The following is a 24,297-nucleotide window of genomic DNA, read 5'->3' as shown; positions in this document are numbered from 1 at the left end:
ATTTAGATTTGAGAAGATGATGGGAATAGTGTTCATGTATATTAAACTTAAAATTATAAGATACAAATGTTTTTTCAGAGTTTGTTGTTAAATATTTACCATAATGCCATTGATTTTAATGGACTACCCTTCATTTTAGTATATTGATGTGTCAAAGAAGCTCCAGAGGAAGACAACTAAAGGGGGAAGGATCTTAAATGAATACCATATAAAGACTGATGGAAGGAGATGACAGTATTTAGTAAATAGAGAAGATAAGGAGTGGTGGTTCTGTGTGCTTCTCTACTCTCAGGACTGTCATATGGGAAAGAGGATAATGGATTTATTCTGATTGGTCTCAAAGGGTAGAACTGGGAGCAATTGGTAAAAGTTACTGAAAGACAGCCTTCAATTTGATGTCAAAAAAATAAGCAAAGACAACTTCAGGCAGGGACAAAACTAAAAGATGGAGTCTCAAGATGTTTTATGAAATGATATCTTTGAATTGGAAACTAAAGGGATATCCATCAGTTGGGGAATGACTGAACAAAATGTGGTATATGATGGTAATAGAATACTATTGTGCCATAAGAAATGAACAGGATGATTTCAGAAAGAACTGGAAAGACCTACATGAACTGATGCAGAGTGAAATAAGCAGAACCAGGAGAACATTATTTCAGTTACTGTGTAACTGAAATATTGTGTAATGATCAAATGTGATGGACTTTGCTCCTAACAGCAATACAATGATCCAGGACAGTTCTGAGGGACTTATGGCAAAGAATCCATCTCTAGAGAAAGAACTGTTGGAGTAGAAATGCAGATGAAAACATATGATTTATCACTTGTTTATTTGCGTATATGATTTGAGGTTTGGGTTTTAGATTATTCACTTATAAAAATGAATAATATGGAAATATGTTTTGAGTGATAATACATGTATAACACAGTTTAATTGCTTGTCAACTCCAGGAGGGGGAGGGAAGGGGGGACAGAGACAGCATGAATCATGTAACTTTGGAAAAGTTATGTGTAAATTTGTTATTGTAATAAAGAAAGATAAAAAAAACAAAAAGAAAGAAATGAAATCTTTGCCTTCAAATAAATTTCTAGTAACTACTTAAGGTAGCCTTCATTTGGATATGTAAGTTTGGATATGTTTAGAAAAATCTTTCTCATTCCTTTATCATCACATCATAGACTGAGGAATCTTAACCCCTATCTGACCTCAGTGTGTTCTGATCCCTGATGCACCCAGCTCAGCTTTCTCAAAAGCAGCTTCCTTATCCCTGCAGGGAGGAGGGGGAACTGGAGGAAAGGAAAGAGAACACCAAACCTGGTAGGCCAACCTTGATAATTAGTAGAGCTTCCCATTAGCGGGCTACTAATGACTGGGATGATCCAGGCTGGAAGGTGGGGCTGGGCTTGGCCTGGGATGAATCAGGCCATCCCATGGGGCGGGTGGTTCCTGCCTGAGACACCGGACACAATTAAAATCCCTATAAAAGTTCCTCATCTCACTTCAGCTAGAACTCTACACACTCTTTCCAACCAATTGCCTCATCCTGCCTGTGCGTTAGGTAAGTCTTCTCTTGAGGAACCTACTCTCACTACAAATATCTTAGCACATTGCACTTGTAAAATCATGGTTATCCTTTGTAGAAATGAACCTGGAGGCCAGTGCTGGCTGCAAGGCAGTGTGTTTTGCTTCTGATTGGACTAAGGGTGAGGTGGGATCAGGAGTATATAGGAATGATGCTCCTGAAGCAATGTGGTTTACTCTGCCTGCCCTGGGGCATCTAGTTCAGAGGGGAAAGGATAACTTGTCTAGAGATCATTTGAGAAACATTGGCAGAATTGATTTATCTAAAGCTTTTATTTTTAAGGACCACTAGAATCTGCCAGAAGTTTGGAGATTTGAAAACTTTTAGAATTGGATGATACCTTAAAAGTCATCAAGGTTTAGCTTTCCTGCCATCTAAGGAATCTATTCAAGTTGAACTCAGTTCACTGTGAGCTGCCATCACTCTAAGCTATGGGACATTGTTAGGGAAACTGCGGCCTTCCAAGGAAGAAAGAGGCTTTGGGAAAATGAGAATTTTGAGAATTTATTCTAAGGGGTCTGAGCTTTTAGCATATAAGGAATCCTCTAAAGATACAAAAAGATTTTTTTTAATCTATTTTCCTGTCAGTCAATCTTAATAAGCCTATGTTAAGGTTGTAAAGGGACTTATGCCAGGAAGGTGAATGCTTTTTTAGTCCCTACAAGAAAAAAATTAGCTGATTCATTTCTACTAAAGGAAAAATTTCCAAGAAAAGCTTTGGGATTAGGGAAGATCCAAAAGTCTCTGGATAACAGCTGGCAGGTTTCCTCAATTATCTTTATTTGCATCTTTCTTTTCCTTTATCTCCCTTCCCTTTCCACCCCTCCTCCTCCCTCTTTCTCTGTCTGTCCCTTTTTTGTCTCTAAATCTGTCCATCTCTTTTCCTGTTTCTTTGTTTGTCTTTTCCTCATTGTCTCTTTCTCTGTTTTCTCTGTCTGTTTGTCTCTGTTTCTCTCTCTCTCTCTCTCTCTCTCTCTCTCTCTCTCTCTCTTTTTCCATCTCTCTCTCTCTCTCTTTCTGTCTCTCTCTCTTTCTGTCTGTCTGTCTGTCTGTCTGTCTGTCTCTCTCTTTCTTTCTCTCTCTCTCTCTCTCTCTCTCTCTCTCTCTCTCTCTCTCTCTCTCTCTCTCTCTCTCTCTCTCTCTGTTAGAGACAACTTCCAAAGCTATAGCTCCTCTGGTCTTTTGCAGCTTCAATCTGTGATCCTATGACTCCATTTATAATACTTCCTATCTAATCTACTTTCTCTACCACTCAAATTTCATTGCTTCCTTTTTTCTCTTTTAAAAGGCCCTTAGCCTTTAAGTCCCAACACTTCAACCTTATGTCTTCCAATTGCTCTAGGGCAGTAGCTGTTATCTAGTCATTACTCCTGACCCTATTTCTTCCCTTCTTACTAGAATCCAAGTTCCATTCTATAAAGTATTCTTGGCTTCTCTCCTTGCTACATGTGCCACAATCTCTCTCCTCATCCAGCTACAACCTGATTCCCAGATTCTTGGCTATTGATATAACCTTTGCCTTCTCAAGCTAAGTCCTTTTCCTCATAGGTTATCAGGACTCTAGAGAGATGTTAGAGTGAATTCTTTGAACTAAAACCAGACTGCTGTAAAACCCTAATGAAATGACATCTCCCATGAGGGAATTTGATGACATGCTTATTTCTGAATGAGTGAGGAGTTGCTTTTGTTACTTCTGGTTTATTGCTGCTATCTAATGCATGGATATAGAGATACCTTAGGCACCGTCTTATGATGGGAAAGCCAGTAGGATCCATTCTTGGGATCCCCCTTCTCTGTGGCATTCTCTTGTATGAACCATATTCTCAACTTTTTCCCCCTTCTTTGGATTTAAGAAGCCTAATATTCTCATTATATATAAAGGAAATACTCATTGAATCTGGTGTAAGGAACCTCAGAATTAATTCATGTAGTTATCATCATATCAAAAGGCCATCCAGCCTCCACCTAAAGACTTCTGTTGACATGGAACCTATTGGGTTATCAAAGTAACCCATTCTATTTTTTTGATATTTCTAATCATTAGGAATTTTCTAGAATATGTTCTCTTCCAAATTCTATCAACTTTCCAGCTTCTGCCCATTGTGATTTCATGTTTACAAATTAAAATGCCTACCTGCCTACAGTTAGAATATAAGTTCCCTGAGGGCAGGAATTGTTTTATTCTTTGAATTTATATCTCTAGCACCTAACACAGTGAATTAGGACCCATGTTGTTGTTTAGTCGTTTTTCAGTTGTGTCTGATTCTCCATGACCCAAGTTGGGGTTTTCTTGATAAAAATTCTGGAATGGTTTCTCATTTCCTTCTCCTGATCATTTGACAGATAAGGAAACTAAGGCAAATAGGATTAAGTGACTTGCCCAGGGTCACTTAGCTACTAAGTGTATGAAGCCAGATTTGAACTCATAAAGAGGATTCTTCCTGATTCCAGGCCTGGAACTCTATCCACAGCACCACCTAGATGCCCCCCCCCCACACACACACAGTATACATTTAATAAGTGCTTGTTGGTTGACTGATATAATGGAAAAGAATCAGGGGCAAAAGTTCTGCCTGATGTTGCTGGCCAATCCTTTAACCTAGGCCTGTGGTGTTGTTGTCTTTCCTTAGCTTGAACTTGAAGATGCCTCAGTTGCTGGGAAACATAGATGGGATCATCCAGGCCTTCAGCCGCTATGCCAAGACTGAGGGAGATTGTACCACACTGACCAAAGGGGAGCTCAAAAAACTCCTGGAGCAGGAGCTCGCTGATGTTATTGTGGTAAGATATGCTGAGCTGGGTGGGAAAGGAGCACTCTTGGATGAAGGAAACTAATTTTCTTTGGGACATGCTTTGCCCTAGGGATCTGTGGAGGCAGCAGCTAGGTCCAAGCTTGTCAGTCCCAACCCTAGCCCCATTAGCAATAAATTAAAAGGATAGAGAAGAGGAAAAGGAAGAGATTGACCCTGGGGTGGGAAACCAGCATTGGAAAACTACCAGTTTCTTACTAGTGGTATACCAAGTTGAGCAGGGGAAGGAGAATGGGGAAAATTCCTTTCTGTCAAAGCCATACCAAAGGCACTAGTATGATTTCTCCACTTGGATTTCCTTTTCCTTTTGGCCTAGAATTAGTGCCACCAAAGAAATGCTTGGTGTTGGAAATATTTAGAGTCTAAACCCAGCAATGATCTTATCCCCTGGTCAGCATTCTACAATCTGCCTGTTCTTGGCACTCAACTTGTACTGGAAAAGACATCTTTAGCCCATAGAGAACTAGTCATTCCTCCCAAGTAGCCATGCCTCCATTTTATTTTAACTGGGTATTTCCATTTGTGGGACTGATCTTACAAAAGGTGTTTTTCATTAAGCCAGGAAAAAAAAAATATGCAAAAAAAAAAAGATGTGAGGAATAATAATCAACCAGCCGACATACTCTGCTACTCAACTTTAGGAGCCAGGGAAAGATAGGCCCAAAGCTAAAATTAAAGTCAGAGGATCTTGGTTTATATCCCAACTCAGTTAATTCTACCTGTGTAACCTAAGATAGGCCACTCTTGGGGCCTATTTTCTTATCTGTAAAGTGAGGCAATTGATGTTGCCCAGTTGTTCTTACCCTTTTGTGTGTCAGAGACCTCTTAGGTATAGTCTGGTGAAGCTTATAGACCTTTCCCAGAATCGTGTTTTTACCTGTACAAAATAAAATACATAGAAGTAAAAGAAGAAATAATATTGAAATCTACTTATCAATATAGTTTTAAAAATAAAATAACTTCACAAACTCTAGATAAGGAACCCCTGGTATAGAAGATTTCTTCAGCCATAAATCTATACCTTGTGAATAAAGAAGAGCCTGTGGAAGATCAGTGGCAGAGAGGATCCTAAGACAGATCCTTACCAGAAGGCATAGGAAGTTTAATATATATTGATTTTCTTTCCAGAAACCTCATGATCCTGCCACAGTGGATCAGGTCTTCCACCTACTGGATGAAGATTCCAAAGGGACTGTGGATTTTAAGGAATTTCTTGTGTTGGTGTTTAAAGTGGCCCAGGCTTGCTACAAGACACTAAATGAGAGTTCTCAGGGAGCTTGTGGAACTCAAAAGCCAGGAAGCCAGCATTCTGGGAGTACCCAACAGCGAAATGATGGTGATCAGAGAAGTCATACTGAAATAGGAAGAGTGGAGAGAGAACAAAGCCATACTAGGCATGGAGGAGAAGAGCAGACATCCACAGGACAAAACAGGAGCAACCTGACCACAGGGACTCAGACTCGAGGGCAAGATGTTACTTCTACTCAAATCTGTGACCAGGATAGGTGGCCTAAAACACAAGGACAGGAGAGAGGAACCCAACAGGTTAGAGACAAAATTGAAGGGCAGAGGCAGCCTGAGACAGGAACCACTCAGACCAGGGAACAAGGTAGGACCCATCAGACAAGTGAGACAGTGACTGGAGGTCAGTCTCAGATTCATACAGGTACCACTCAGAGTAGGGAGCAAGGGTGGACACATCAGACAACTGATAAAGTGATTGGAGGTCAGTCTCAAGTTCATACAGGTACCACTCAGACAAGGGAACAAGATGGAAGTCATCATCAGACGAGAGATAGGGTGACTGGAGGTCAGTCTCAGATTCACACTGGTACCACTCAGACTGTGGAACAAGATAGAAGTCGTCATCAGACAAGAGATAGGGTGACTGGAGGTCAGTCTCAGATTCACACTGGTACCACTCAGACTGTGGAACAAGATAGAAGTCATCATCAGACGAGAGATAGGGTGACTGGAGGTCAGTCTCAGATTCACACTGGTACCACTCAGACTGTGGAACAAGATGGAAGTCATCATCAGACGAGAGATAGGGTGACTGGAGGTCAGTCTCAGATTCACACTGGTACCACTCAGACTGTGGAACAAGATGGAAGTCATCATCAGACGAGAGATAGGGTGACTGGAGGTCAGTCTCAGATTCACACTAGTACCACTCAGACTGTGGAACAAGATGGAAGTCATCATCAGACGAGAGATAGGGTGACTGGAGGTCAGTCTCAGATTCACACTGGTACCACTCAGACTGTGGAACAAGATGGAAGTCATCATCAGACGAGAGATAGGGTGACTGGAGGTCAGTCGCAGATTCACACTGGTACCACTCAGACTGTGGAACAAGATAGAAGTCATCATCAGACGAGAGATAGGGTGACTGGAGGTCAGTCTCAGATTCACACTGGTACCACTCAGACTGTGGAACAAGATGGAAGTCATCATCAGACGAGAGATAGGGTGACTGGAGGTCAGTCTCAGATTCACACTGGTACCACTCAGACCGTGGAACAAGATGGAAGTCATCATCAGACGAGAGATAGGGTGACTGGAGGTCAGTCTCAGATTCACACTGGTACCACTCAGACTGTGGAACAAGATAGAAGTCATCATCAGACAAGAGATAGGGTGACTGGAGGTCAGTCTCAGATTCACACTGGTACCACTCAGACTGTGGAACAAGATAGAAGTCATCATCAGACAAGAGATAGGGTGACTGGAGGTCAGTCTCAGATTCACACTGGTACCACTCAGACTGTGGAACAAGATAGAAGTCATCATCAGACAAGAGATAGGGTGACTGGAGGTCAGTCTCAGATTCACACTGGTACCACTCAGACTGTGGAACAAGATGGAAGTCATCATCAGACAAGAGATAGGGTGACTGGAGGTCAGTCTCAGATTCACACTGGTACCACTCAGACCGTGGAACAAGATGGAAGTCATCATCAGACAAGAGATAGGGTGACTGGAGGTCAGTCTCAGATTCACACTGGTACCACTCAGACCGTGGAACAAGATGGAAGTCATCATCAGACAAGAGATAGGGTATCTGGAGGTCAAACTCAGATTCACACTGGTACCACTCAGATCAGAGGACAAGGCAGGACCCATCAGACAAGTGTAACAGTGACAAGAGGTCAGTCTCAGACAGGGGTCACTCAGACTACCAATAACCAGACCCAGCAATTGCAAACTGGCTATGGCCAGACTAGAAGGCCAGAGACCCAGGGCCAGGGACAGACTCATACTCAAATAGGGGGAGGCACCCAAACCCAGACAGGATGTAGCCAGGGATGGGGCCAAGAAAGGAGTCAACAGACAAGAGAAGACATGGTGGAAGGCCACGGTCATACTCAGGTGGGGAGCACTTTGCCTGGGGGACAGGCCTGGAGTGACAGTCAAAGAAGCTGCAGTGTGACAGGAGGACTGCAGGAGAATGACTACTGTCAGACCCAAGAACCCTCTTTTGGAGGACAGGAGTGGAGCAGACATCAAACAAGGGAGACAGTGGCTCAACAGCAGGACCACAGTAGGGAATCAGAAATTCATTGTCAGGGGTCAACTCAACTTGAAGGAGCAGGCCAGGTCCAGGGAGGAAAGCGAGGTCTCACTGCTCGAGGCCTCTACTCCTACTTCAAAGGCAACAAGCAATGAATATAAGCACTTTGATTCCCAATGCCCAAGAACAAGAACAGCACAACTGGGCAGACATTAGACAGCCTTACCTCTCTTGATCAGATTGACTTGTGTTCCCATAGATCAGGCTACATATAATTCAGCTGCTTTCCAGTTGAATTTTGATTAGAACCTTTCTTCCAAGTTCCTTTGTATCCCAAACTCCCTCTCTGTCTTCCTGCCCATCCTTGGTCAGAAGAAATAGGGGCATTTGGGTCAAACATGGCAAAAAATAGTCCTTTATGTTTGATCCCCTTCATTCTGTCCTCAGGCTGAAGCTTCCTCACCATGAACTTTGCCATCTTATTCTACTAGACTGTACCTTCTAATGCATCAATAAAACCTCATAAGACTTAGAAGCTTCTTTCTCTTCTTACACCTACTGCTCTTACCCCTTCCCCACAATACTGGAACTGAGGATCCTCAGTGAGAATGTTCTGCTCACTTTTAAGACCAAATATGAGTCCCAATATGTGATAGCACCAGTTAAATTCTTTAAACAATTGACTAGAAATGGTCAGGGGGTAGGGAGGTAGGAAGTGGCAACAAACATCGTGTACCTCAGGATTAAGCTGGAACAGATGATTTGTCCTTCACAACATTTCTTCCCATCTCAACTTAGGGTACACTCCATCATTACTACCCCCTGACAATTTTAATCAATCTTATCAATCAACAAGCGTATACTGAACACTATATTGGTCCAGCATACAAGCAACTTTCAGGGTTCAAGGAAAGCAATGATGGGGCACACACACAACAAAGGGAATAAATAAATCATTTCATGTCAACAATAAAGAAAGGATACATAGGTATCAATTACTCATGTAGCCAGTCCTGTGAAACTGTATATGGAAAAACTTATGTACTATGAACTATAGAAGCTTATTGAGAGCCTTGTAGAAAGGTTCTCAAACTATGTATAAGCTACTTAGAGATAGAAACACAGAAAGAAAATGGGATACAGAAGCTAATTTTAGAGTAAGATATTAATACACATACATGAATATAGAGAAACCTGCTGAAGCTACCAAATAGGAGACTAGAGAAAGAAAAACTGATGGCCTTCAATGTTTCAAAGAAAGATTCACTGATTACTTCTTGACCAAGTATATGCCCCAATAACTTTGTTCATGCTTTAATACATGACTTATTTCTATCAAAACAATCCCCCTGAATATTATGATACTTCAATGGAACTATGACATCATTAAGGAAGGTACTCTCTCCAATAAGACATGTCATCCTCACCTTTAGATTCTTATCTGCATCCTCTTTTGGGTACTATATAATTGATAAACCCAATGCATAGAGAGATTTCCTTAAATCTTTTAATATTTTGTAAGTGTCAACATAATACTCAAGCTATGCAGTTTTCCATCTCAATCATTTTCTAATCACATATTTCTTTTATGACCTTTTCTACCATTTTTTGTACATATAACATCATTGCTAATCACAAGTGACTTATACTTACCATGCATTTATCTATTGCTTTTAGGTCACCTGAAATTTTTAGTACTATGGAGAAAATGTCATAATTTTGTCCCAAATAACGTGAAAAGTATAATATTCATGTTCAAATGAAATTTTTTTGAACAGGGGAGTTGGGAATGTGAAAAATACTGTGCAATCTTATAAATTAAATGGAACCCACTTCCTTCTTCCCCATCAATTCTGGGGCCAGCTGGCTATAAATCTTTAATGTCTATTTAAGTCATGCAATGATGGAAACTTAATGGGTTATCTAACCACATGTCCTAATCTGTGAAATGCACAGTATTCATCCACCTAGTTTTTTCTTTGTACATTATTAGGCTCACATTTTTTGAGTACATATAGATATCATTTAAAATAATTGGGGATGGGTGGGTGGCAGAGTAAAGACAGACTCATCTGAGCTCTCCCAAATTCTCCTTCAAATACCATTAAAATAATGTTTTAAAATTAATTACAAAGCAGCAGAACAAACAAAAGGATGGGGTAAAACAATTTTCCAAGCCAAAACAACTGAGGTCAGGTCACAGAATCTGTTTCATTGGTGTAGAGCACCACAGGCTGTGCCTCAGCATGGAAGTAGTAGGCCTTGGGAGTGACTAAATCAGCAATTTCTGGAGCTCTAAGCCCATAGTTGGTAAGAGGATTGGAGAGCTGGTAAGAATAAAATTGCAGGGGGTCCTTTACTAACATTGGGAATCAGACTCTGTCCCATTACCCATATGTGGTAATGGGTTATAGTCCCAGTGCAAAGAAGAACACTAGCAGAAATGGGGCCCTAATTACTATTCTGGGGTGGAAAAGAACTTGGGGTCATTCAAAGACAAAAACACAGGCCAGGAGAGCAATAACTACACCTCTCCTTATATCATACCATTTTAGAAGAATGAAAAATTTATAGACTCTCTACTCTAACCCCAGAATTAGCTTTTAAAATAGCAACACAAAAACCTAAAGCTTAGGACAGTGTCCCACCTCTTCCCCACTTCCAGAAGCAGAGTCTACCTTTAATAGAAACTTAAAATTCAAGAAATAGGATGATAAAATAAGCAAACAACAAAAAGATCCCTTGATCAAAAAGTTACTATGGTGACAGGGAACTCAGAAAAAAGATAATATCAAGTCAACAGATACATGCAAAGCCTCAAAGAAAAATGAGAATTGATATTAGGCCAAAAGAAAATTCCTGAAATAACTAAAGAAAAAGTTTTAAAAATCAAGTAAGAGAAGCAGAGGAAAATTTGTGGAAACAAATAAGAATAATGTAAGAAAATCATTTTTTTTTTAAACTCTTACCTTCCGTCTTGGAGTCAATACTGTGTATTGGCTCCAAGGCAGAAGAGTGGTACGGGCTAGGCAATGGGGGTCAAATGACTTGCCCAGGGTCACACAGCTAGGAAGTGGCTGAGGCCGGATTTGAACCTAGGACCTCCCATCTCTAGGCCTGGCTCTCAATCCACTGAGCCACCCAGCTGCCCCCAAGAAAATCATTTTTTATAAAGAGTCAACAGCTCAGGGAAGGATCCACAAAAATACTGAAGGAAAAAATGCCTTAAATACAGAAAGGTCAAATTGTTAAAAAAAAAAAGTGACAAAAATCCACTAAAGGGGAGAGCTCCTTTAAAAGCAGAGTTGATCAAATGGAAAAAATGATGCAAAAATTTACTAAAGAGAAGAATATCTTTAAAAGTAGAAATGACCAAATGTAAAAGGAAGTTCAAAAGTTCACTGAAAAAAAATAATTTTAAAAAATTAGAACTGGATAGGTGGAAGCTAATGACTAAGGGGTTGAGCCCTCCATCCACTTCTGTCCTTCTCATGTACCAGTATTTTATTTTGATTGTAAAACCTTTGTGCCAGAAAAGAGGAATTTCCCCTAATGGCTCCTTATAAAATGTCTATCAATTCATTTTTAATATACTAAGAAACATCCAAATATAGTTAGGACCAACATATTTTGTTTCTTTATGTGCCCTGGTGAGACAATGCAGAAATGTATAGATATTATATGTTATGTTTTATTGGGGAAATTAACATGTCTCCCAATGAATCAGAGGGAGGATTGCAAGAATTTAACATTAGTCTGAAACTTTATTCTTTTTCTTGGTACTCTAAGATTAATTTGGGGTATTAAAATGGAAATGTTCCATATTAAGTTTGAAAACAATATTCTCTATTGAATTGGGTTTTAGTTCAGCCCCACCCTTTGATTTAAATAAGAACAAAGCATGGTGTTTCTCCATCAATAAATTGCTTAAGGTGTAGAGATGAAAATTGTGGTACTTCTTAGAATATGTGTTAGCTATTGTACTATTGTCTATAATAATCTTTTACCTGGTGAAAAAGTATGTACATTCACCCTGTGAATCATGGTCAAGTTAAAGAGGAAATAGAGCTTACTTTTGAGTGAGAAACCTTTGTGTTATGCCTCTGTTTGGCTGACCCATTGTTGAATGGAATGTGCAATATGAATTTCTGATTTTTTATTATTGTTTTTCTTTATGTTTTAAATAGGATATTTGATTTTTTCTTTTCTATTTTTTGTACTTGAGTACATGGAATCAGTATTGATGTTTTTGATTTTGAACAATAAGTTTAAAATATCTTTTAGTCCTAACACCAATGCATAACCAAAAGCTTTAGATTATGAAAATCTGTCAATGATTGTTAAGCATTATGGGACTTTAATAACTGTGTCTGATTTCAGAAGAAGGAATTACTAAGGAGCCACTGCACAGTGAAAGAAGCACAAGGTCAAGGAGACCAACAATACCTGTAGGATTTATGAGGATCTATGCCAAGACAGAGGTCTTGTTTTGCGGTTAGAAAAAGTGGTTATTTGACAAATTCAGATGCTGGACCATCTGGTGCCAAGTCTCTACAAGTACCTTTATTTGGCTTTCATTTTGTCTCTCCTTTCCCTAAGATTGAAGGTAAAATCAGAGGAAATCATATTTCTCTTTCCTTTTACCTCAGACCTTGTTCCCTTCTCTTTTATAGTATGGCAATTTTCCATAGTCTTGGCTGCCAATGAGTAAGTGCAATATTGCTGCAATTGTCCTGCATGCTTTAATTGGGCCTTACTGGTGATTCAAGGACCTATTATGGTTTTATTTTTACTCATAACTTTATACACAAAGGATTTTAATATATATTTTTTTCCAGGATTAAATTTTTCTCTTCTTTTTGGTTTTTGGTTTTCTTTTGAGAACTGATTCATGTGCCTTGTAAACTCAGCCATGTATTCTGGGGTGATTCTAGTGTTGGTCAACACCCTCCTAAGGGGTATGTTATTTACTAAAATCCAAGGTTTAAGATCTTTTAAAGCAATTTTAGGAAAAGAAAATTGCCAACATCCCGAATCAAGAAAGTGGATCTTTTGGAGAAGGTGCCATAAGTATGCCTGCAGAAACCACACACTACATCAAAAGATCCAGAGTGAACTTTGGTATATAATTAACTGAACTGAAGGGGGTTGAATCTATCATTTATTCTGAATGTAAACTCTTATGTGAAAGAGTTGCCTTCTAATTGGTTTTTTGTCAATGTGCCTATCAATCATTTTTTGTTTTCTTTCTCCTTTTTTTCTTTTCTTTTACTCTTTTCCTCATTTTCCCCTCTCATTCCCAAATTGCTGTAATTCCCTCTATATAAAGTATAATATTTTATACACATCTAGTAAGAGAATTTTTAGATATATAAGCTGGATATAGGCAATGATTCACTGGGGAGACTAGGTATGTTAATCTCCCAGAGACCCCAAGTGAGGAGATTTTAACATGCTTCTCTCCCAATAGAACCACAGGGGGGGATTGTCTAAAGTAAATTTCTCTCTCTTACTGCGTTGCTCTCTTGATGTCACCTAGAAGCCAAATACCAGTGATTAAATTGAAATAGATGAGCCACAAGAAAAGGGAAGTTAAGAGTCATGAGACAGGAAGCAATTGAGTCAAGAATATCATGAGACAACAGAGCAATTTCCCAGGCACTGACCCCTGGGTGGCCCAGGCAAATTAAGAAACTATGGTTGGCTGCTGAGATGTGATGTGTGAGAGTCAGTGGGTGGAGAAAAGACTTTATAAGGTTAGGCAAGGAAGAAGTGGGGGTCTTTGGGGTGCCTGCAGATGGTGCAGAGAGACCCATGGGGGAGTGTAGTGAGGAGAGCCACAAGGGCAACTACAGATTATCCAGCTGAGTACCTACTTTTCCCTCTTGTTCCTCCTATTACTTTTGATTTAATAAAGTCATTAAGCTACAACCAGCCTCATAATTTTTAATTCTTTTTTTAACAATATTTTATTTGGTAATTTCCAAACATTATTCGTTGGAGACAAATATCATTTTCTTCCCCACTCCACCCCCCCACTTCTCCCATGGCCGATGTGCGATTTCACTGGGTATCACATGTGTTCTTGATTCAAACCCATTTCCATGTTGTTGGTATTTGCATTAGAGTGTTCATTTAGAGTCTCTCCTCAGTCGTATCCCCTCAATCCCTGTAGTCAAGCACTTGCTTTTCCTGTGTTTTAACTCCCACAGTTTATCCTCTGCTTGTGGATAGTGTTTTTTCTCCTAGATCCCTGCAGATTGTTCAGGGACATTGCATTGACACTAATGGAGAAGTCCATTACATTCGATTGTACCACAGTGTATCAGTTTCTGTATACAATGTTTTAATGGTTCTGCTCTTTTCGCTCTGCATCACTTCCTGGAAGGAGACACTTCCAGTCTCCATTGAATTCCTCCACTTTATTATTCCTTTTAGCACAATAGTATTCCATCACCAACATATACCATAATTTGTTCAGCCATTCTCCAATTAAAGGGTATCCCCTCATTTTCCAATTGTCGGCCACCACAAAGAGCGCAACTATGAATATTCTTGTACAAGTCTTTTTCCTTATTATCTCTTGGGGGTACAAACCCAGCAGTGCTATGGCTGGATCAAAGGGCAGACAGTCTTTTATCACCCTCGGCATAGTTCCAAATTGACCTCCAGAATGGTTGGATCACTTCACAACCCCACCAGCAATGAAATAATGAATCCCCTCCAGCATTCATTACTTTCCTTTGCTTGTCATGTTAACCAATCTGCTAGGTGTGAGGTGATACCTGTGACAAGGAAATCACTTTAAAAGACTGATATATGTTAATTTAAGGTCACCAAGGAATTCAGCTATGTAATTCCTAAATGAAAACTCAAGTCAGCAGTCAACCTTTTATGGAGTTTTTAATTACAAACAGGAGGAAGAAAGGTATTAGAGCAAGAGATAGATAGATAGAGAGAGAGAGAGAGAGAGAGAGAGAGAGAGAGAGAGAGAGAGAGAGAGAGAGTAAGGGGAGAGAAGGAAATAGGGCTTAAATACCCCCTCTGTTTAGGCTGGGCCAAAAGGCCCAAGCCCTTAGATAGCTGAGGCAAAGAAAAGAGATCAGTCCCTATCACTCACGTGACCAAAATGGAGAAACAGTCTCAGGGGCCTCCTCCTCCAGCCTCCTTCAGAGCAAAACTTCTCAGAGCACAACCTCTCAGAGCCAAACCTCTCGAACCCCTTCAGAACCACCTCGCTCAGAGCAAAATCTCTCGAACTCCTTCAGAGCCACCTCGCTCAGAGCAAAACCTCTTCCTTCTCTCCTCAGACCCCACTATCTCAGGGAACCATCTAAGTTCCCTCCCCTCAGTTCTCACATCTACCAATCACTGTCAATGTCTCCCCTGTGCCAATGGTGGTTCTAGTTTAACCCAGGACCGCCCAGAGGTCTGGGCTTTGCACATGTCTGTTGGAGGTCATATTCTCAAATAATTAAATCTTGATCCTTTGCTGCAGCCCTTCCTAAATCCTGTTACTCTAAGTAGGGTGGAAATTGTATTTTCTAAGACCTGGTTCTGTCATTCCAAATATCTCTATTGTATCAATTCTGAAATCAATCATGACTCAAAGAACTTCCTGTTCTATGTTTAAGCATAGGTCAAAGCCCTTTCCATTGTTTAGCAAAAGGTTTCTGTCCTAAAGTAGTCTTAGGTAGGGAGGAGAAGGACCCTCCCTACCTAATGTTGGAAATGGGGAAATTTCCAACATTCATAAGTCTAAGAAATTTTAAGGTTTACAATCCCCCCCTGATGATCATTGGGAGACTAGTCTCCCCATTGATCATTTAACATAATCATTTTGTAGTTCTAAATGCACTTCTAACTATAGATATACACAATATTCAATTTTCTAAGAGAATTTAGAATAGTGAGAGAGGAAATAGAAAAGAAAAGAAAGCAAAACCAATGTTTTGCTAGGTGCATTGACAGAAAGCCAAATTAGGGGCAGTCCCTTTTGGCATAAATGTGTACAATTACAATAAATGTTCAATCAAAAGTTCAGTCCAATCAATCATATCCATAATTCATTCTTGATCTTCTTAATGAAGCGTAGGTTTTCGGCATCTTTCTGCAACAGTTCATTCTCTGGATATAAAAGTTTCAAGCTTCTTTCTTGAAGATCTTTTCTCGAACAAAATCAAATCTTGAATTTTTGCAAAAGTACAATCTTAAACAAAATTCAAAATTCTTGGATTTTTATAAAAATACAATCTCAAACAAAAAATTCAAAACTTCTTAGAATTTAAATTAAAATACAATCTTAAACAAAAAAAATTCAAAAATAAAAAAATTTCTTAGATTTTAAATTAAAATACAATCCCCCCTGAAGTAAGTATTAAAAAAATATCAAGTTTAGCTCAGAATGCAATGTTCAGTTATGGGGGTGTATGTGTCAATTATCAAAAGAATAGAAAAATAATCAAAAACCTAAGAAAAATTCAAAATAGGCCTTGTATAGGTCCAGTTTAAAGTAATTTCTATCCCACAAGTATGTAGGACAGAATGCAGTAATATTTCACTTAGCCATTTGTAGCCAAGACTACAGGAAGTTGCCATAATATAAGAAGAAAAGAATTAGAATTCTATTTTGATGGGGAAATGTCATTCCCTTGTCTGATTTTTTTTTCTTCAGAGATATAGGGAGCCAGCATGATAGTCAAGCTTTGTACTTGTTTGAGTACTTCGTAAAGAGTGTAGATACAAGGAAGTCCTACGACTTAAACATAAGTTAAGCGTCGCAACCTCGAGTCTCACTTTAATATTTCTTGTGTGCTCTATTGGCACTATTCAGGTTTAGTCTGTGCTCCTTGTTTTTATCCCTTTTCCTGGAATCAGACACAAACATTAATCACAGTCCTATAATATTTTATCAATAAATGGCAGGTTCCCATAGTTTAAAGTTTTTAGGCATATATTGATATTATAGCAAGAGTATATATATATATTAACTTGTATTACTGCAGGAAAAAATAATATTAATATTAATTATGTGTACCTTCAGTACAAAAAATGAGAAAAAAATTAAATATTCTGATCAAAATATAAAAGAAAAGAAATAAAAAAATAAGAAAAAAATCAGTAATTCAATATATTCTTGAAAAAACAGCATCCATTTGTCTATGGATTATTATCTCCAATTCATATGATAAGATAGAGTCACAATTCATATGATAGGATACAGTCAATCAGTCTCAGCAGAAGATACTTTCTTCACATGTGAGCAGTGAATCCGAGTCCCTTTCTCCAATCTTTATAGATGTTGGAGTAGTTAATAATATTTGGAATGGTCCTTCCCATGAAGGTTGAGTTGCTCCAGTTCGCTTGAAATTCTTGATATAAACTTTATCTCCTGGGTTCAGGTCATGCAGAGAAAAGTCTAATGGTCCAGCTTGTACTGCAGCTCTGGATTCATGAAGTTCTCGTAGTTTGTGCTGTAACTCCTGTATATAGGAAGCAATAGTAATATCTCCCCCTAATAGCAATGTATAAGCCGGGGAGAAAGGCTTAGCCTGTATAGGCAGATGTCCAAAAAGCATCTCAAATGGTGAAATATGTAACTCTCCTCTAGACCTGCTTCTAAGATAAAATAGGGCCAGAGGGAGAATTTCAGGCCATTTTAAATGGGTCTCAGTGCATAATTTGCCAATCATAGTCTTAAGTTCTTTATTCATCCTCTCCACTTGGCCTAAGCTCTGGGGGTGATATGGAACATGGAATTTTGGAGTTATCCCCAAGCAAGAATATATTTGGTTTAAGACAGAATCGGTAAAATGACTCCCTCTATCAGAGTCAATACGTGCTGGCAGGCCAAAACGATAACTACTACTCCAACATCTATAAAGATTGGAGAAAGGGACTCTTGGATTCACTGCTCACATGTGAAGAAAGCATCTTCTGCTGAGACTGATTGACTGTATCCTATCATATGAATTGTGACTCTATCTTATCATATGAATTGGAGATAATAATCCATAGACAAATGGATGCTGTTTTTTCAAGAATATATTGAATTACTGATTTTTTTTCTATCTAATTCTCCTAGTTTCTCCATTAGAAATTTGGGTGCTATATTATTTGGTGCATACAGGTTGATTAGTGATATTTCCTCATTATCTATAGTCCATTTTAACAAAATATATTTACCTTTCCTATCCCTTTTAATCAGGTCTATTTTTGCTTTGGCTTTGTCAGATATCATGATTGCAACTCCTGCCTTCTTTCTATCAGTTGAGGCCCAGAAGGTCTTACTCCATCCTTTAATTCTGACCCTGTCAGTGTCTACCTGCCTCATGTGTGTTTCTTGAAGATGACATATGGTAGGGTTTTGGATTCTAACCCCCTCTGCTAATCATTTATGTTTTATGGGTGAGTTCATCCCATTCACTTTCAAAGTTATGATTGTCACTTGTGGACTCCCTGGCATTCTGATATCCTCCCCTAATTCTGACCTTTCTTCTTCATCTATAACTTTTTAAGCCAGTGATTTACTTTAAATCAGTCCCCCTAGTCCCCTCCCTGATATGTTTCCCTTTCTAGCCCCTCCCTTTTTCTTCCCTCCTCCTCACCCCTCTCCTTCCCTCCCTTTTTGTGTCCCCTACCCCTACCCCCCCCCTTGGTTTTCCCTTCTCCCTTACCCTGTTGGATAAGATAAAATTCAAGATCCCAATGGATCTGGATGCTCTTCCCTCTCAGAGTTGAATTCACTGAGAGTAAGGCTTAAGTAAAAACTCTCTTCCTCTCCTTCTTATAGGAGTTTTCTTCCCCTCCCCTTCCCATGTGTATCTTTGTGTGAGAAAGATTATTCTATTTAGTTTTTTCCCCCCACATTTCTTGGAGTATATCTTAGTACCATCAATGATCCCCCCCTCCCTTTTTCTTTCTATTCCCCCCCCTTTCTACATATCATTTTGATTCCCCCAATGTTCCCTATGCGTGATTCTTCTTACTACTGTAATGATGCATACAATTTTTGAGAGTTACACATTACATTTTCCCCACATATACATATATATAATTATATATATATTAATATATATAAATTGATATAAATGTTGTCCTTATAGTATATATATATGCATATATATAATTATATATATATTAATATATATAAATTGATATAAATATAGTCCTTATAGAAGAGAGTTTCAATAAAAGAAAAAGATAACATTTTTCTCCTTTTCCCTTTCCTTCATATTTACCTTTTCAAGTATTCTTTGCTCTTTGTGTTTGGATGTCGAATTTTCCACAGAGCTCTGGTGTTTTCTTTGCTAAAACTTGGAAATCTTCTATTTTGTTGAATGCCCAAACTTTTCCCTGGAAGTATATAGTCAGTTTTGATGGATAGTTGATTCTTGTTTGAAGACCCAGCTCTCTTACCTTTCTGAAAATCATGTTCCATTCCTTACAGTCATTCAGAGTGGAAATTGCAAGGTCTTGTGTGACCCTGATTGGCATTCCTTTATATCTAAATTGTCTTTTTCTGGCTTCTTGTAACATATTTTCTTTTGCTTGAAAGCTTTGGAATTTGGCAATTACATTCCTGGGAGTTGTCTTTTGGAGATTTAGTGTAGAGGATGTTCTGTGAACTCTTTCAATGCCTGTATTGCCCCCTTGTTCTAGAATCTATGGGCAGTTTTCTTTGATGATATCTTGTATTATGATGTTGAGATTACTATTTATTTCTAACTTTTCTGGTAGGCCAATTATTCTCAGATTGTCTCTCCTTCCTCTATTTTCCAGGTCTGTCACTTTGACAGTGAGATATTTTATGTTCTCTTCTAATTTCTTTGTCTTTTGGTTTTGCTTTATTAATTCTTGCTCTTTTGCAATATCACTGTCTTCCAGTTGCCTGATTCTGACCTTTAAAGCCTGGTTTTCCTTTTCAGTTTGGTCAAGCTGTTTCTGTAGTTGCGTTTTTTCGTGCTTCTGATTGCTGAGTTCCTTTTGCATTATTTCCCATTTTTCCTGCCAAAAGGCTTCCATCTTTTTTATAATTTCCGATTTAAATTCTTCAAGAGTTTGTGGAGAATTTCCATTTCCTTTGGAATGTTTTGGAGCATTTGCTTGTGTTTCCTCTTCTATCTCCTCTGTATTTTGTATTTTTGCTCCATAATATGTGTCCAAAGTCACCCCCTTCTTCTTGATTTTCTTTGTGTTTGGAGGCTTTTGCACTTCTGTACTGTTTGCCATCTCTATCTGAGTGAGGCAGACTGGCTCTTAGTGTATCTGTCTGATGGTCCGAGGCTTTAGCCCCAGGCAAATTGTCCATTCTCTGCAGCTGCTCTGTCTTTCTGGGAAAGCCCAGGGTCTGCCCTTCCCTGACTGCGGGCATTTTGGGTGTGACTGCTCTCAGTTCCCTCCAGTTGCTTCTCCACTGCCTTACTTCCACACTCTGAGTCTGGCACAGCACTGTCTGCAAGGTACCTCAGTGCCTTTGCCAACCCTGAGGTTTCTGTTCTTTCAGAAGACCCTGCTCTCTAAGGGGGGAAGGGGTCTTGGCCTCCCTGAGCTCTGAGGGCTCCTGATGGGATTAAGTTCAGCTGGGTTGGTCTGAATGTTCCCAGAAGCAGAAACGTCCACTGCCATCTGTGTTGGATGCCCCGAGACTGGCCCAGGTTACTTTCAAGGTGCACCCTTTGGAGAAACCTTTTGCAGGACCCAAGGTTTCTGTCCTTTCAGAAGACCCTGCTCTCTAAGGGGGGAGGCGTCCTGGCCTCCCTGAGCCCTGAGGGCTCCTGATGGGATTAGGTTCAGCTGGGTTGGACTGAATGTGCCTGGAAGCAAAAACCTCCTGTGAGACTCAGATGGAGCCCCCATCTCTCTCTGTTTTTCTGCCATCTGTGTTGGACACTCCCAAGACTGGCTCAGGTTGCTTTCAAGGTGAGCCCTTCAGAATAGCCAACCCTGAGGCCCTTTTGCCTGCCCTGAGGTTCCCACTGCTGCCACGGGCTCAGCGCTCTGGGTTGGGGGGGATGGGTCCTGGGACCTTCCTTTTGCCTTCCCCTTAGATCTGAATGATCTAGGATCTAGGATTCTGGCTTTTGGTGGGGTGTACCTTTTGATCTGAGTCCAGAAGGAGAGTTCCCCTGCTCTGTCCTGAATTTCAGTCCCCTAGGAGCATTCAGTTTGTGATCATTAAGGAAGGGTTTTCAGAGGTATGAACTTTTGCTGCCTTGAAGCCGCCATCTTGACCGGAAGTCCATAATTTTTAATTCTTACAATTATATTAAATTAAAAATATTTTGTACAAACAAAAGCAATGAAGTCAAGAATAGAAGGAAAGGAGAAAACTGTAAGAAAAGTCTTTCATGGCACATTTCTCTGATAAAGGCTTATTTCTCAAATATTTAGAGAATCAAGTAAAATTTATGAGAATATAAGGCATTCCCCAATTGATAAATGTTCAAAGGATATGAATAGGAAGTTTTCAGAAGAAAAAAATCAATGTCATTTAAAGTCATATAAAAATGCTTTAAACCACTAATTTTAATTTAATTTTCCTCCAATTACATTTAAAAAACCTTTTAAAATATTCATGGTCTTTAAATTTTTGAATTTCAAATTACCTTCCTTTCTTTCTCCCTCTCACTTTTCCTCTCCCTGAAATAGCAAATAAGCTGACATAGATTTTATATTTGCAATCATGTAAAACATTTTTACATATTAGTCATTTTGTGGAAGAAAACTGGAACAACAACAACAAAAAACTAAAAAAGAAAAATGAAGAAAGTGAAACATAGTATGTTTTCATCTGTATTCAGACTCCATCAGTTCTTTCTCTTGAGGAAGATGGAATTTTCATTATGGGTCTTTGGGGATTGTCTTGGATCACTGTATTGCTGAGAATAGCTAAGTTATTCATAATTGTTCATCATATAATATTGCTTTTACAATGTTCTCCTGTTTCTGCTCACTTTACCTTGCATCAGTTAATGTAAGTCTTTCCAAGTTTTTCTGAAATAATCCTGCTCATTATTTCTTAAAGCACAATAGTATTCCATTACAATCATATATCACAACTGGTTCAGCCATTCCCCAATTAATGGACATCCCCATAATTTCTAATTCTTTGCTACCACAAAAATAGCCTCCATAAATATTTTTGTGCAAATAGATCCTTTTCCCTTTATAAAAAATTCCCTTTGGGATATAAACCTAGTAAGGATAATGCTAAATCAGAGTATGCATATTTTAAATGTCCTTTGGGCATAGTTATAAATTGGTCTCCAGAATGTTTGAGTCAGTTCACAACCCCATCAACAGTGAATTAGTGTCCCAATTTTCTCACACACCCTCCAACATTAATCATTTTCCTTTGCTATTATATTTATCAATTGAATAGTTGTGACATGACACCTCAGACTTGTTTTAATTTGCATTTCTCTAATCAAGAGTGATTTAAAGTATTTTAATGTGACTATAGATGACTGATTTCAACTAAAAACTGCCTTTTTCATATCCCTTGACCATTTATCAATTGAAAATTGATTTGTATTCTTATAAATTTGACTTGGTTCTCTATATACTTGGGAAATGAGGCTTTTATCAGAGACACTTGTAAAATGTTTCCCCAGCTTTCTCTAAATCACTATTGATTAGAGAAATGCAAATTATAACAACTCTGATTTAATACCTTGAACCTATAAGATTGGCTAATATAACAGAAAAGGAAAATGACAGATGCTCTAGGATAGGTGGGGAAAATTGGACATTAATACACTGTTGTTTAAGTTGTAAACTGATCCAACCATTCTGGAGAACAATTTGGAACCATGTCCAAAAGACTATAGTATAAAGCTGTGACACAGCAATACCACTATGAGGTCTGCATCCCAAAGAGATCCCCCCCCCAAAAAAAAGAGGAAAAGGGCATATATGCCAAAAAAATTTATAGCAATTCTTTTTGTGATGGCAAAGAATTGGAAATTGAGGGTATATAACCAACTGGGGAATAGATGACCAAGTTGTAATATATGACTGTGATGGAATACTATTGTGCTATAGGAAATCACAGGCAGGATGGCTTCAGAAAAACCTAGGAAGATTTACTTGAACTGATGCAGTGAAGTGAGCAGAACCAGGAGAACATTATACACAGTAACAGCAATAATATATGATGATCAACTGTGATTGACATGGTTATTCTCAATAATAGAGTGTTCTAAGACAATTCAAAAGACTTGTGATGAAACTTCTATCCATCTCCAGAGAAAAACCTGATAGATTCTAAATGCAGATTGAAGAATATTTTAAAAACTTTTTTTATTTTTCTTAGTTGTTCTTCTTTTTGGTTTGTGTTTTCTTTCACAATATGACTAATATAGAAAAATGTTTTGCATGACTCCACATATATAACCTATATAAAATTGCTAGTCTTCTCAATGAGGAATGAAGCGAAGATAGGAAGGAAGATAATTTGGAATTAAAAACATTTTTAATAAATATAAAAAAAAACAAAATGTAACACTTATTTTAAATGAAATTGGAAAAAATAAAATATCAAAGCATAAAAGTATTAGAAGCCCAAGAGAATCTATTAAAAAACTATTTGAAGAAATTAACAATTTTAACAAAGTTGCAGAATATTTTAAAGATACATGCATAAATCATCAGCATCTCTATATATTACCAATAAAACACATCAGGAAGACATAGAGAGAACAATTCTATTTAAAACTGCAAACATTATGAAATACTTGAGAGTCCACCTGCCAAGACACATGCAGCATCTATATGAACACAATTTTAAAATACTTTGCACAAATAAAGAGAGATCTAAATAATTGGAGAAATATTAATTGCTCGTGCATGGGTAGCCTAAGCCAATATAATAAAATGATAATCCTACCTAAATTAATTTATTTATTCAGTGACATACAAAACTACAAAATAATTACTTTTTAGAGTTAGAAAAAAAAATAACAGAATTAATCTGGAGGAACAAAAGTTCAAGAATATAATGAGTCATTTAAAAAATATGAAGGAAGAACAACTAGTAGCATCAGATCTTAAACTTTACTACAAAATGGTAATCATCAAAACAATTTGGTACTATGTAGGGAAAAAAAGTGGTTGATCAATGGAATACATTAGGTACACAATATATAAAAGAAAATGACCACAGTAAGATAGTGTTTGATTAATCTAAAGACCCTAGCTATTAGGGTAAATACTCACTATTAGACAAAAAACACTGAGAAAACTAGAAATATGCCTCACAGAAAATACACAATGACCAATATCTCAAGCCATATATCCGTATAAACTTAAAATAGATACGTGAGAGTGGCATTATAAGCAAATTAGGGGAGCACAGAAAAAAATTACCTGTCAGATCTATGGATGG

At 38.4% G+C, this 24,297-nt stretch overlaps 1 protein-coding gene across 1 annotated transcript; it reads left to right on the top strand.

Annotated features, from left to right (window-relative positions):
- The first annotated feature begins 1,465 nt into the window (after positions 1-1,465).
- CRNN (cornulin) lies at positions 1,466-8,431 on the top strand. Its single transcript, XM_007485489.2, has 3 exons — positions 1,466-1,562; positions 4,217-4,367; positions 5,525-8,431. The coding sequence occupies exons 2-3, from the start codon at positions 4,230-4,232 to the stop codon at positions 8,063-8,065; spliced, it is 2,679 nt and encodes an 892-aa protein (XP_007485551.2). The 5' UTR covers positions 1,466-1,562; positions 4,217-4,229; the 3' UTR covers positions 8,066-8,431.
- The last annotated feature ends 15,866 nt before the right edge of the window (positions 8,432-24,297 follow it).

The sequence above is a fragment of the Monodelphis domestica genome, chromosome 2 (assembly GCF_027887165.1).
Source record: "Monodelphis domestica isolate mMonDom1 chromosome 2, mMonDom1.pri, whole genome shotgun sequence".
Classification (NCBI taxonomy): domain Eukaryota; kingdom Metazoa; phylum Chordata; class Mammalia; order Didelphimorphia; family Didelphidae; genus Monodelphis; species Monodelphis domestica.
The sequence above is the reverse complement of the archived record's forward strand: the minus strand, read 5'-3'. Positions and strand labels throughout refer to the sequence as shown.

Bases quoted from the DNA above. Each gene is read 5' to 3' on its own strand.
- CRNN (XM_007485489.2), top strand. From the start codon at position 4,230: ATGCCTCAGTTGCTGGGAAACATAGATGGGATCATCCAGGCCTTCAGC. The intron at 4,368-5,524 runs GTAAGATATGCT...TTTTCTTTCCAG, and splicing joins AGCTCGCTGATGTTATTGTG to AAACCTCATGATCCTGCCAC.